This window comes from Peromyscus maniculatus, chromosome 9 (genome assembly GCF_049852395.1).
Source record: "Peromyscus maniculatus bairdii isolate BWxNUB_F1_BW_parent chromosome 9, HU_Pman_BW_mat_3.1, whole genome shotgun sequence".
Classification (NCBI taxonomy): domain Eukaryota; kingdom Metazoa; phylum Chordata; class Mammalia; order Rodentia; family Cricetidae; genus Peromyscus; species Peromyscus maniculatus.
The window spans coordinates 178,822-191,341 of record NC_134860.1 but is presented as its reverse complement, the minus strand read 5'-3'; the positions used below and the strand labels follow the sequence as shown (position 1 = coordinate 191,341).

The 12,520-nt window shown below is 41.1% G+C and overlaps 2 protein-coding genes across 40 annotated transcripts in view; one reads left to right on the top strand and one right to left on the bottom strand.

Annotated features, from left to right (window-relative positions):
* Slmap (sarcolemma associated protein) overlaps positions 1 to 2,047 on the top strand; it is a 144,746-nt gene extending 142,699 nt beyond the window's left edge. For all 39 annotated transcript variants that reach the window (XM_042284465.2, XM_042284468.2, XM_042284469.2 and 36 more), the window contains one exon: positions 237 to 2,047. In XM_042284465.2, coding sequence (XP_042140399.1) covers positions 237 to 329 — 93 coding nt within the window. In that variant the 3' untranslated portion in view covers positions 330 to 2,047. The remainder of the gene's footprint in view (positions 1 to 236) is intronic.
* A 3,005-nt stretch (positions 2,048 to 5,052) lies between these two features.
* LOC102926660 (disks large homolog 5-like) overlaps positions 5,053 to 12,520 on the bottom strand; it is a 73,169-nt gene continuing 65,701 nt past the window's right edge. The window contains exon 5 of the mRNA XM_076544092.1: positions 5,053 to 5,193. Coding sequence (XP_076400207.1) covers positions 5,167 to 5,193 — 27 coding nt within the window. The 3' untranslated portion in view covers positions 5,053 to 5,166. The remainder of the gene's footprint in view (positions 5,194 to 12,520) is intronic.

The window sequence follows — 12,520 nt, the reverse complement described above, 5'->3', positions numbered from 1 at the left end:
AGAAGTAACAAAGTTGGAAGCTGTCCAGAACTTTCCTGGGCTGTTCAGGCTTCACATAATGGTCCCGCTGGTGTGGTTCTCCCTCATTTCCTTTCTTTCTACACTTACCTTATTAATGCAAGCGCAGAGTTTTCTGATGGTCTTTTATCCATGGGACTCAGTTCACCAAGGGGTTAAATAGATATGGAAAGAGACGGGGAGAGTGTGATATTGACTCTTGGTTTCTTTCCACACAGAAACCCTGGCCCTGGATGCCCATGCTGGCTGCCCTGGTTGCAGTGACAGCCATCGTGCTGTATGTGCCGGGTCTGGCCAGAGCTGCTCCGTGACAGTGTCTTGAGTCTGTACGCCGCCCTCCCTCTAGAAGCCGGCATCACTCAGGCTGGGGACAAGCAGAACCATTTTCTTCCTTTTTACCTCTTAAATCAGCAAAGTGCAAGAAAGAGCTGGAGGGTCATTGCTTTAACTTATATAAAAATATATCTGTCTATAGAGAGGATATAAAGTTGTGAATTTATTCGGTTTTTCATGTAATTTTTAAATTAGTATGTTGAGATTCTGAATATTATGGTGGCCTAAAGTAGGCTTCTTAGTGCACCAAATTATTTATACCATAAATTTATAGATATTTTACTCTGAATTCTGATGGCCACATAATTCATTTTTCTGATTCAATAACTACTCAAACCGAACAACCAATACATACATGGGAAGAGAGGCCCTGTGTGCTCAGTGCCTATCAGTTTGAATATATATACACACACACATATATATATTTTTTTTACATATTTACTCCATTTTTACTTGTTATAAAACCACTGAGCTATTGGGAACAAGACTTAGACAATTATTTGTGTGGGTTTTTTTTTTAAAGGAAAAATGCATTTGGAAAATATTCTGTTATAATGATAATTGGGAGAATATATACATGTTTGTTCAGCCTTAATGTGACTTGAAGATGTGAAGGACATCAGCTTAGAAAAACTTTCATGAGAGATTGTATTTTCTTGAGCAAACTGAAATATTTCTGGGAGCAAAACATAATTGCATAATTTCAGTGCAATCAACCAAACTGTTGAGTGAATTGGAATGTAACTTACTAAACCTCATGTATTTAAGAAATGTTTTCTTTAAAAGCCAAGTTACCTTCTCATATACAGCAGTTTAGAAAGCATGATTTTTTTTTCTGTCATCTGTTCCTCCAAGCATGTTTAATTGAAGGAAGAATTATATCTGTTTAGATAAGCTTTTATTGACTTAATTTGGTTATGATGTGGAGCTAATTCACATTCAAGGTGAACTGATGTTACCTACCAAGATTTCTTGCTTGGGTAAACAAATGGTCATTTCTTTTTATTGTTAATTGGGACAGCCTGTTAATTAGTAGCACTATGCCCAAGATTGGTAGTGTTCCATGCACAGTGACACACCTAAGCACTGCTTGACATTATACATTTAAAACACAGAGGTTAAAGTTTAGCTATGGTTTTGTGCAGCACCATAGTGATGTCAGTATCCTAAAGTATCACATAGTTCAATTTTCTTCAGTCTGGGAAGACTGGGAGGGAACGTCGGTGAATTGGCTTGAATGTTCTCTGAGAATACCCGGATCTAGCCGGATATTGAGATAGGAGTTTAGGGTATCATTTGCCTTGTGATGTTTGGCATCATTGTTTTTACTTTAAAAGTTGAATTTTAAGCTATTTGGGATTGTTGTCAGGAGAATCACTAGATTTATGGAGGAATTAGCCACAAATGACTTGTAGAAAATGCTGTCATATAGTTCATTTTACCATTCTCTGTTGCAGGAGCCACTCCACCACAGAATGCTAATATGCCAGTGGTACCCAGTACCTCTTGTATATAGTTATTGCAAATACTGTTCCGAAATGCATAACTTCAAAATTACCTTTTTTAAAGTAAATAATTGTTTGAAATCTATTTTGTAAAGATAAAACGTACCATAGAATTTCTGGAGTACAGATTAAACTATTTGCACTAACACACGTGATGTGCATGATTTAATAAAATAACTTTAATCTCCCTATGCACGTTTGAGTTGTATATCATTGGAGTTCTTAGTGCTGGCTCTACCATTCGGGTGTCCTTAGCCTTTGCTTGAAGTGACTTGGTGTTAAGCATATGTGAGATGTTCGTCAAGGTTTAAAAGAAACCAGAGCAGTTTCCTCCCAAGTTTTACCTAACTTACTGTTGTACCTTTTCTCCTTTTAATATGGTCATTGTTTAAATGTGACTCGCCTGCCAGGCTAATGTCATCAAATGTAAGGCCTAGTGTCAATGTTTCCTTTACTCACATCAAATAAATAGGATTTTGTAGTTATTTCCAGTTTTTCCTCAAGAATGTAAGTGAGCCTGTTCATAAGCAGTACCTCCAGTTTTTTTTCTTCCGTTTGCTCATGGTTAAACAGAGCAGGAGTGTTACAAGGTAGTAATACTCATTGAAGTCTAAGCACAGCAGTTAGAAATTGTGTGCTAGGTTAAGGTCACCCCAGACTACAAAGTAAGACTTTGTCTCAAAAAATCGACAACAACAAAATCAAAACAAAACTAAAGAACATGGTGTTTAACATGACAAACACCTGTATTGGCTCTTACTTCTAAGTCTCATCATCTTTGTTAATCAGGAGCAAATCACATTATTTTCTGGAAGTTTCCAGTTCATCATCTAGAAACTAAGAAGAAAAAATGTCTACATTTTTGGTGGTGGCATAGATATTAAAGAGCTAACGTATAAAAGTAGTGCCATTCAAGTGATGTGTTTATGGAATGTCATAATGAAAATGTATTGCAAATGGTAAAGTTTTAGGTGAAATAGTACATCTAATTTTAAAGAGATTGATAGAAACCCGAGACAGCACTTTTCCTTTTACAGTGGTCTCTGTAAGAATGGTGTACTTGGCTTAGCAGTGAGCCAATTGCTGCTGTGGAATGTGTTATTTCTAATTCCAACTTTGAGTCACACTCTCTATGAACTCAGATTTGCGACTAAAAAATAGTCTATTTTTCACTCTTTAGTCATCAGACTTGCCTCAACTCCCCTCCTCTGGGATAGCCTGAGATCGTCGTCACTCAGCTCCACAAGGAGAATCCTAAGCCCCCTCTGATGGTGAGGCTCAAACTTGATTGTGGTCAAGGCAGCATTCTGCTCAGGAGGAGTGTGCACTGACTGAAGCGCTCGATCTGCATTCTTTTATTCAGTTTTTGTTGCTGGGGAGGCTGGGGCAAGCTGGCAGGTTACAAGGGCCAATGAAGAGCAGTTAGCTTAGTCTCATTTAAAATAATAGATATGGTTTCAGGTGTGACCCAGTTTGAGTGACTAGAACAGGTGTTGTGTCCTTCCTGCTATTGCACCTTCCTTGCTGTTCACTGAGCCTGGGAACAGAACAGTTTGACCCTGGGGCTATTTTTTCTCTTTGGACAAGATGTCTTTCTCCTAGGTCACATCACCCCACTATGAGTTTTCGCTTCTTCCAGTGGCTGTGACATCTGCTATCAAAAGGATAGAGATCTGCGTACAGATCAACTGAGGTAAAAATGCAGGCTTGCTCCAAAAATGTACTTCCAGAAATTTGTTTTGCAATGGTTGGGGTGGAAGTTTTGTAAGATAAATCATCAAAAGGCAATGGTTAGTGTGGAAGTTTTCTAAGATAAATGATCAAAAGATCCAAGAATAGGTCATAAGCTAAAAACAGTTGTTAGTGCCACACTAAAGATTATACACTGTGCATGAGAAAGGTATTGTCAACTTTTGTTTACCTGTGCAGATCTTGTCTGCTGGACCTGGGATCTGAGGACCTGAAAGAATGGGGCAGACTATAGTCTAATGTTATAGACATCCTTACTTTAGCTTCAGTATTCTTTTTTGTTTGTTTGTTTGTTTGTTTGTTTGAAGACAGGGTTTCTCTGTGTAGCACTGGCTGTCCTAGAACTCTCTTTGTAGACCAAGCTGTCCTTGAACTCACAGAGATCTGCTTGCCTTTGCCTCTGCTTCCTGAGTGCTGGGATTAAAGGTGTGTGCACTATGCCTGGCTCAGTGTACTTTTATACACAGATGTAAAAAAGAAAGCAGTGATATATAAAGAAGGTTGTTTGAGTTCAGAAAAATACCATCAGAAGTACAGGACCAAAAAAACATGTAAATAAACACCAGTAAGCATATACTAAATATTAACAGAGCAGCCCTTTCCCAGAACTTTCTCAGGACAGACCAATTTAAACACAATTGCCAGACAGGCACTATAGCTTGTATCTGGGAAAGCACAAAGCGAAGGCAGAAGGCTGTATCCAGACTCAGGGTACCATGAACAGATTGGGTCTATAGCTGTGTCCTGACATCCAACAAGAATAAACGTGTCTTATGTATTGAGTGTAAGGAGGCACAAAAATCACATCCAAGTACAAGCCTGGGAGCAAAATTCACTGTAGCTGGAAGATTTTCTATGTCCTGCCTGGCCCGCGGTTGAGACAAATCTTTTTTTTTTTTTTTTAATTTATTTATTACATATACAGTGTTCTGTCTGCATGTGTCCCTGCAGGCCAGAAGAGGGAGCCACATCTCATTATATATGGTTGTAAGCCACTATATGGGTGCTGGGAATTGAACACTCAGAGGTATTCTCAACCTCTGAGCCATCTCTCCAGCCCCGGGACAAATCTTTTACCCATAGTTCCACAGCCTTTTATAAAATAATCACACAGAGGCTTAATATTATTTATAACTGCTCTGTCATTAGCTCAGGCTTACCACTGTCTAGCTCTTACACATAAACTCAGCCCATTTAATCTATATGTTGCCACGTGTTCCATGGCTTTACCTGTGTATTATTACATGCTGCTCCCTAAATGGCTGGCTGGTGTCTCCTCATTCAGACTTCCTCTTCCCAGAATTCTCCTTGTCTGCTTATCCCACCTATACTTCCTGCCTGGCTACTGGCCAATCAGCATTTTATTTGTCAGCCAATCAGAGCAGCACATTCACAGCACACAGAGTGACATCACCCATCAATGCACCTGGGGTAAAAAAAAGTCTCTACCTTTTTTCCTGGAGCTTCTCTCAGTTCCCCAAGACATTGTCCACCATACATCATTCTTTTGACCCATGTTCCGACATCTCTCCCTTCTTCATTTTTTAAAATCTTAGGGTATTTACTCTTGTTTGGAGTCATCTACATTCTAAAAAAAATCATAAAAGACACATGATAAGTGCAATGCTAGATGCAAGAGCACTGTGTATAATGCTTTGCCCTCAGGAAAGAGGATCCATTCCTCAAGGCATCAGCAACCCATTTTGCTATTCATTGTCCAGAAGTTCCAGGCAACTTATTAGAAAATACCTGAAAATTTTCATCCTGGTACCCAGTGGTCTAGTTCTTTATACTGTATGGGATAGGACAATGGCTACGTGTAGGGCAGAGCATCCTGAAAATGGTAGGAAGCTTGAGGAATACATTCCCACTGGGGCAAATGTTTAAAAATTAAGGCAAGCTTATTAGCAAGAGCATCTCCAGGAGTGTTTTTCCACCCCCCCTTTTTTTTTAACCTTTCTTCTTATAAGGGATTCCAGTGATGTGTTGAATTTGTTTTTCATAACAGAATTCTTCAAAAGTCCTACTAGTAAAAGCTGGACCAATACCATTTTTATTTGTTTTATGTATATGAATGTTCTATCTGCATGTACAACTTTATGCCTGCAGAGGACATCAGATTCCACTATAGATGGTTGTGAGCCACTAGGTGGTTGCTGGGAATTGAACTCAGGACCTCCAGAAGATCAGCCAGTGCTCTTAACTGTGGAGCCATCTCTACAGCCCCCTCCCCCATCAGTTTTTAATTGTGTGGGAATTCCCATAACATGTCTGCAATGTCTTCAATAAGGTTGAAATAAGAGCTTTGGAGGAGGGTAGTTGATCTAACTTTGAATGTTGAATAGTTAATATTTTATCATGCGAGGCTTGAACATTAATACTTAAATTGTCATGTGACCATTTTTGCTTGGGGAACAATATGATGAGCAGTGGGGACACCCAAGATGTCAGGGTCATTGACATAAAGAGGAATGTTATTTTCTTCCCAGTTAACAAAATGAAACGCAGGAGGATGAGGTACATAAGCCCAATATGTCTCAGCAGTAAGACGTGCATTCCAGAGACAAGATAGCAAAAGTAACAATTCTGTAGTCTACCCTTCTCCTGAGAGTTCATGAATTCTTTTCCCTCAGTCACTAATCCTTTCATACGAGGCAATTCTTGTAGGAACATTCTGTTCTTTTGGTATGACAACCCTATCATTCCAATATCTTTTTTTCATGTGTAGCCTCTGTAGACACTTTGGAACCTCTTTGTCCATTTTCTATAGGAGTCAGGTCTCCACACTGGCTTTTCAGAAGCTTGAGGAAAAATCACCAACACAGCAGCCGTAGCTCCAGTGAATTACTGGAGCTGGGCCATTCAATTAGTCAGGCATAGCATCTCTCCAAAGACCCCTGAGCCTGAATTGTTTTGGAGGGGTTCAAAAGTGTTCTGCAGCAGTAAGGCCATCCTTGCCCAAATTTGAGAGAAATTTTAAGTGTATAGAAGAGAAGATAAAATATTATGGAGTAGTCATTCTACCCTACTCCCCTCCTTTATTTTTAAATAACATTTAAGTTGTCCATTAGTTTTTTCCACAAAAGATTGAGAGTTATATGGAATGCCTGTGATGTGAGTTATAGCAAACTCTTAGAAAAATTCTTGGAAAGATTTGGCAATGTATGTAGGAGCACTGTTAGTTTTAAAATATTTTACAGGGGCATAAAATAGCAGAAACCATTGTTAAGTCATCTGAAGTATTTAACAGATATTTTACTGTTTTCATGAGAAATATAAATGTAAAGGGTTATCTAATTTTTATTTTTGTAAACAAATATTTTTGCATTTTATTTTTTGTAGAAAGAAGAATATTATCCTTATAATGTTGAATAAAAGCCAGAGGAAACAGCTCTTTAGCTCTTTTTAAAGCAGTAGCAACAAACTTTTGACATAAAGTTGGATTATTTGTCCTTATTCATTCCTTTGTCCTTGTTGAATGACTGCCCTTAGAGAGCCAGAGTTAACCCTTGAGTATGCTTAGGCCCAATATCAGCATGGAGGTAGTTGTAACAGGGATGGATAGCAGTATGGCAGGCAGCATTAGCATTCTTATATGCCAGTTGTTTAACAATAAGTGTTTCTGCCTCCCCATCAACCATCATGTGACTGACCTGTAAAAGACCAGGAACAAAATTTTGATATGGTTCATCAGGCCCCTGTCTAATTTTAGAAAGTTGTTCTGTCTTTTTTTCTAGAATCCAGTAACTTATGCCATGCATCCCTGCTCCCAGAAAACAAAGGTGCTCCTTTCCTGAAAGGCAGCACATCATCTTCCCCGCATTTGTTTTAATCATCATTATAGTCCTCAGGCAGAGGAGGATATAATATTTCAGGCAGGGGAGCAGACAGCCAGGAGCGTTCACCCTTGCCTGGAGCCAACATTTTTCCTTTTGATTTGGCTCTACTCATTCACTTTTGACCTTACACTGGAAAAGCTTTCTTTCTAGCTTGTAAGATTTATTTTCTTATGTTTCACTATCTGGCTCATATTCATGCAAAGAATCTGTCATAGTCTTTTATAAATCCTTAGGCTTGTTCCTATTTATTGTTCGTATCTTAATAGGGTCCAGTGGCCAAGTCATCCAGAATTGCATTGGGATTTTGTAATAATATAACACTAATATAATTTAAAATTATTTAAATTTAAATAATTATAATTTAATGTTATAATTATTTAATGCATATTATAATATGCAGAGTAATGCAAGCTACACTATCAAAACTATTTTTGTAACTTTCACATTAAAAAGATGAAGATCTGGCAATTCCCTGAAGAGAGTGTAGGAAACCAGGAAGTATTTGTTTTGGTGGGTCTGGCACTAGGGAGGTCAGTCACACCATGTTATTAGTGCTGGGCATGTGTGGTGATACTTTGGCCAACTATTGCAGTTATAGAAGAAAAGCATGTGCACCTGTAAGTGCCAGCAAGCACCTTTGTTCCCTGATCATTCTTTGTAATGGTGAAGCTTACAGCCCAAGATGACTGGATAGTGGCATGCAACTTTGTTAAATGAATGAATTGGGCTAATACATATCAACTTCACAGAGATGAAACAATATTGAATTTTAAAGCCCCACTCTTGTTTAGATGTAGGAAGTACAAATAGTGACAGTATAATTACCAGCTGCTTTTGGAATTGTGGGAAAAAGAAAATGACATTAGGATGGGCAAAGGAGAATAGGGAGGCAAGGCATGCTTTAGCTAAAACATTTTGTTTTTGAAAGGGCACAAATGGGTCTATGCTGGGCTCTACTTGGCTTCTGTCCCCTCCTCTCTCTGGCCTTTACCTCCCTATGGGGCTGCTCTGGCAGCCAGCCCTGTATACTTGGCTCTTTGCTGGCAGAGGGTAAAAGGGACATGGTCAACCCATCACCAGTCTATACTTTAAATTTTCAGTCTTGGGAGATCTGCACACAGCCAATCAGTCTGGACACCTATCTAACATGAGAGGCACAGAGGCTTCGGAGCATAGTGCTGTCAGTGGCCTGACCAAACAGGCCCTGGAGTGAAGTCCACCCCTAATTCAGTGGTGCCAAATTCTGCTCTACAGTCTCAGCATAGGAAAAGTGACCCAGCAAGTGGGAACCACAGTGCTGGCTACATGCCAGAGACCTCCAGCTCCTCCATGATGGTTTCCCTGGGAATGGGAGAGGGAAGCTAAAGGTGGCACATCTCTACCCAGAAGAAGACAACTGACCCGAAGTGAAAGACATATGACCTCAGCTACCAGGATTGGGTGGGGAGTTCCTGCCCAAGCTGGATCACAGCATGAGAACTGTCCTCTTCAAGGATCTGCTGCTCATGGGAGTCCTCTATGGGATCACTGGTTCCCACCTGGAAGTTCTCCATATATGACAATTCCTGATGTGGCTTACCCCTCTCACATCGGGCTGCTTTGCACAGCCATCAGAGAAGAGTGGTATGTTGGACAGAGTGGTATGTTGAACATGTCTGACATAAAAGCTGTGGTGGTGGTGATGCTACCAAGCCTGGTCTGTTGGTGTGCTTCATCCTGCACACTGGTACCCTGGTATTGTTGAAGTGAAACTTCTCCATGCAGCTTGTTCATTGTACATTCCTGTGGAATGCAGGGGGCTCAGTGATGCTCACATCTATGGATATCATACTTATTGACAAGAATGTGGTTCTGGGGGTGGAGATCCTGGTTTCCCTGGAAGCTGTGGACAAGGGCTTCCATAACCACCACCACTCCTTTTCTCTCCCTACTCCATGAATCCCCCTGGCACATCAGTCTCACCCCTTTCTTCATCCATTGCTTGGATGACCTTAGTCTGGCTTATGACCCTAAGAGAGCATGCAAGCTTGCCATCTTGGCCAGAAGTGAAAATTGGAAGCTTCACAAGTAGCTTGAAGTTTTGGGCTTCTAGGTTTCTGTTCAAAAAGCCAGTTGGGCAGAGGTTTAATGTTCTGATAGTTAACTGCCAGGAACCACTGCCAGGAAGCTAAAAGTGATGCTTCTAACCTATTCCAATATAGTATTATTTTAAATGTAAAGCTTTTGAGGTAATGCATATTTTAATTAGGTTCAACCATCCTCCCATACATTTTCCCAAGCATGTACATGAAACTATATACAATTCTATGTGTCAATTTTTAGAAAATAACAAATACAGATATTCCAAAAAAAATAAAAAGCAGACAAGGCAGAATTTGACATCTGATCCTTTGGGGCAGTGAGTACCTGGCTGATTCCTGTGTTATCATCCAGGCTTTTCTTGTAGGTTCACATGGCATCTGGGAGCAGACTGGTCCCAAGCTTTTTGGTTGAGTTGGTCCACAGGGAGTAGCCAGCACAAGGCAGGGAAGCACTGGTTATCTTCATGTCTTTACCTTTCCTTCTAGATCTTTGAACCAGTAACACAAATGCCTGCAGCTGCTTCTCCACACACTGCAGTCCTTGTGGGCAAAGGGAAACCACACAGAGGCCCTGACTGTTTGGGCCCCAGGCATCTTTGACAGTATTCCTGGTGCTTGCAGCTAAGTGAGAAAGGGTTCCTACTCAAGTAGTTCTGTGGTGTCAGCTAAAGTGCTCCCCGAATCAAACATGTTACTCTTACCCTCTTATCCAGTCTCTAGTCTGCTGTGATTCCATTAGGTTAGCCTAGAACAGTGGACTCCCAAGTTTTGTATGGAGGTATTGACAAGGGGGACAATTTCTAGACAACTGCTTGAGCAGTCACATTGAGCAATGAGGTGACATCTCCAAGGAGCAACCTGAGAAACTGAAAGGGATTGAGACTTTAGAGGCAGGCTAAGAAACAGGAAAGATTTGGCTTTTAAGGGCTGAAACAGGACGGATTTGCTAAATTGGAATGTGTCAGGTGGAGATGACTGATTTAATGCAGATTGGAGCTAGCCCTGGAGGACAGGCAGGGCTTGCAGAGGGTGCTAGAAAGGAGAAGTGTCAGGTGGGAGAAATGATTGACACAACACTGAGCTACCCCTAAACAAGTCCTTTATAGCAGTCCCTCCAAGGCTCAGGGAACACTGCAGAAGAGGGATCGGGAAGACCCAAGATCCAGAAACCCTGGAGAAGGGCTGGGAATGCCCTGCACTGTTGAGTCATGAACTCACAGCAGGTCCCCTACTGGATCTGAGCAAGACTGTCTCTGTCCATCAGCCATGGAAAGGAGAGTAACTTACTGGGCCCTGATCCTACTGCTGGACTATTGTCCACTGATGGATTTGGGGAGGGGGCATTCATTGTCTACCGTTTAGTACCCTCTATCAAGCCCACCAGGCTCCAGTGGATACCTCCACTAGGGCTCACACAGATGGCCCTAGTTTAACTCAGTAGCTCAGAAAACAAAATGACATGAGATTTTGGGCAAGAGATTGGGGATGTGGGTATTGACAACATGGAGGGATAAGAATAATTGGAATGCATTACAACGTATATGAAATTTGTCAAAGAAATTTAATAAAGTCAACAAAATGGGCTCTCTAGGCATGTGCCTGCAACACAAAGCAGATTCACACTCTTGGTTGTGTGTGTGTGATGCAAGCAGAAAGAGTTGTGTCATGGTGCTGTACTGCAGCAGAGCTCTGGTCCTGACCCTCTGTCTCCCATTCTCCTTAAAAATGCCGCAGTAGCAGCTGCAGCAGCAGCTTGCCAGCAGTTAGAAGTCTAGTGGGCGGGCTGCTCTACCACCACAGCTGCCCACCGGACTGTGTAAATTATGAGACCCACTCATCTGCCCAGACCCACCAAACCCATGCCCCCACCAACCGTCCCCCACAACTTCAGCAGCTCCTAGAGGCACAGGAACCACCTGCAGCAATTGGAAAAACAGGCCCAGGCAAAACCTATACCAGTAAAAGGAACAGACTTCATAGGCACAGGGACAACCCACATCAGTTGGAAGAACAGACTCCATAGGCAGCTGACTCGAGCTCATGGACTCTAGAAAGACAGCTAGGGAGTCTGCATGGGACTGACCTAGGCTCTCTGCATGTGAGTGACAGTTGTGTGGCTTGATATGTTTGTGAGGTCCCTAACAGTGGGACCAGCATCTGTCCTTGGTGTATGAGCTGGCTTTTTGGAACCTATTCCCTATAGTGGGATGCCTCGCTCAGCCTTGATGCAGGGGGGAGGAACTTGGTCCTGCCTCAACTTCATATGCCAGGCCTTGTTGACTCCCCTGGGAAGTCTTACTGTTTCTGAGGAGTGTATGGAGGGGGGTAGAAAGGAGGTGGAGGGAGGGATTGGGAGGATAGGAGGGAGGGGAAACTGTGGTTGGGTATGTAAAATAAATAAAAAATTCAATAATAACAAAATAAAAGAAGCCCAGAGCCAGACAGATTCGGTATAGAATTTGACCAGACATTTAAAGAACAATCAGCACTCCGTAGACTGAATTCCATAAAATACGAAAAAAAGCATCTCATCCAAATTCTTTTTTAAGCCAGGAATACCCTGGTGTTGAGAGAGGGAGGTAGGTAGGTAGGGAGGTAGGTAGGTAGGTAGGTAGGTAGGTAGGTAGGTAGGTAGATGGATAGATAGATAGATGGATAGATAGATAGATAGATAGATAGATAGATAGATAGATAGATAGATAGATGGATGGATGGATGGATAGATGATAGATAGATAGAATTATAGGCCTATTACCCTGATGACAAAATACACACAAATTCTCAATAAAATACTTGCAAATCAAGTTCAGGATCACATCAAAAAAATCATCTACCATGGTCAAGTTGTCTTCACCTGAAACGTGCAAGGATAATTCAACATACACAAATCAACATATTTATTCCACCACATAAAATGTGTAAAGGACAAAAACAATATGACCCTCTGAGTATATGAAAAAAAAATGTCTTTGTAAAACTTCAACTTTTATTCACA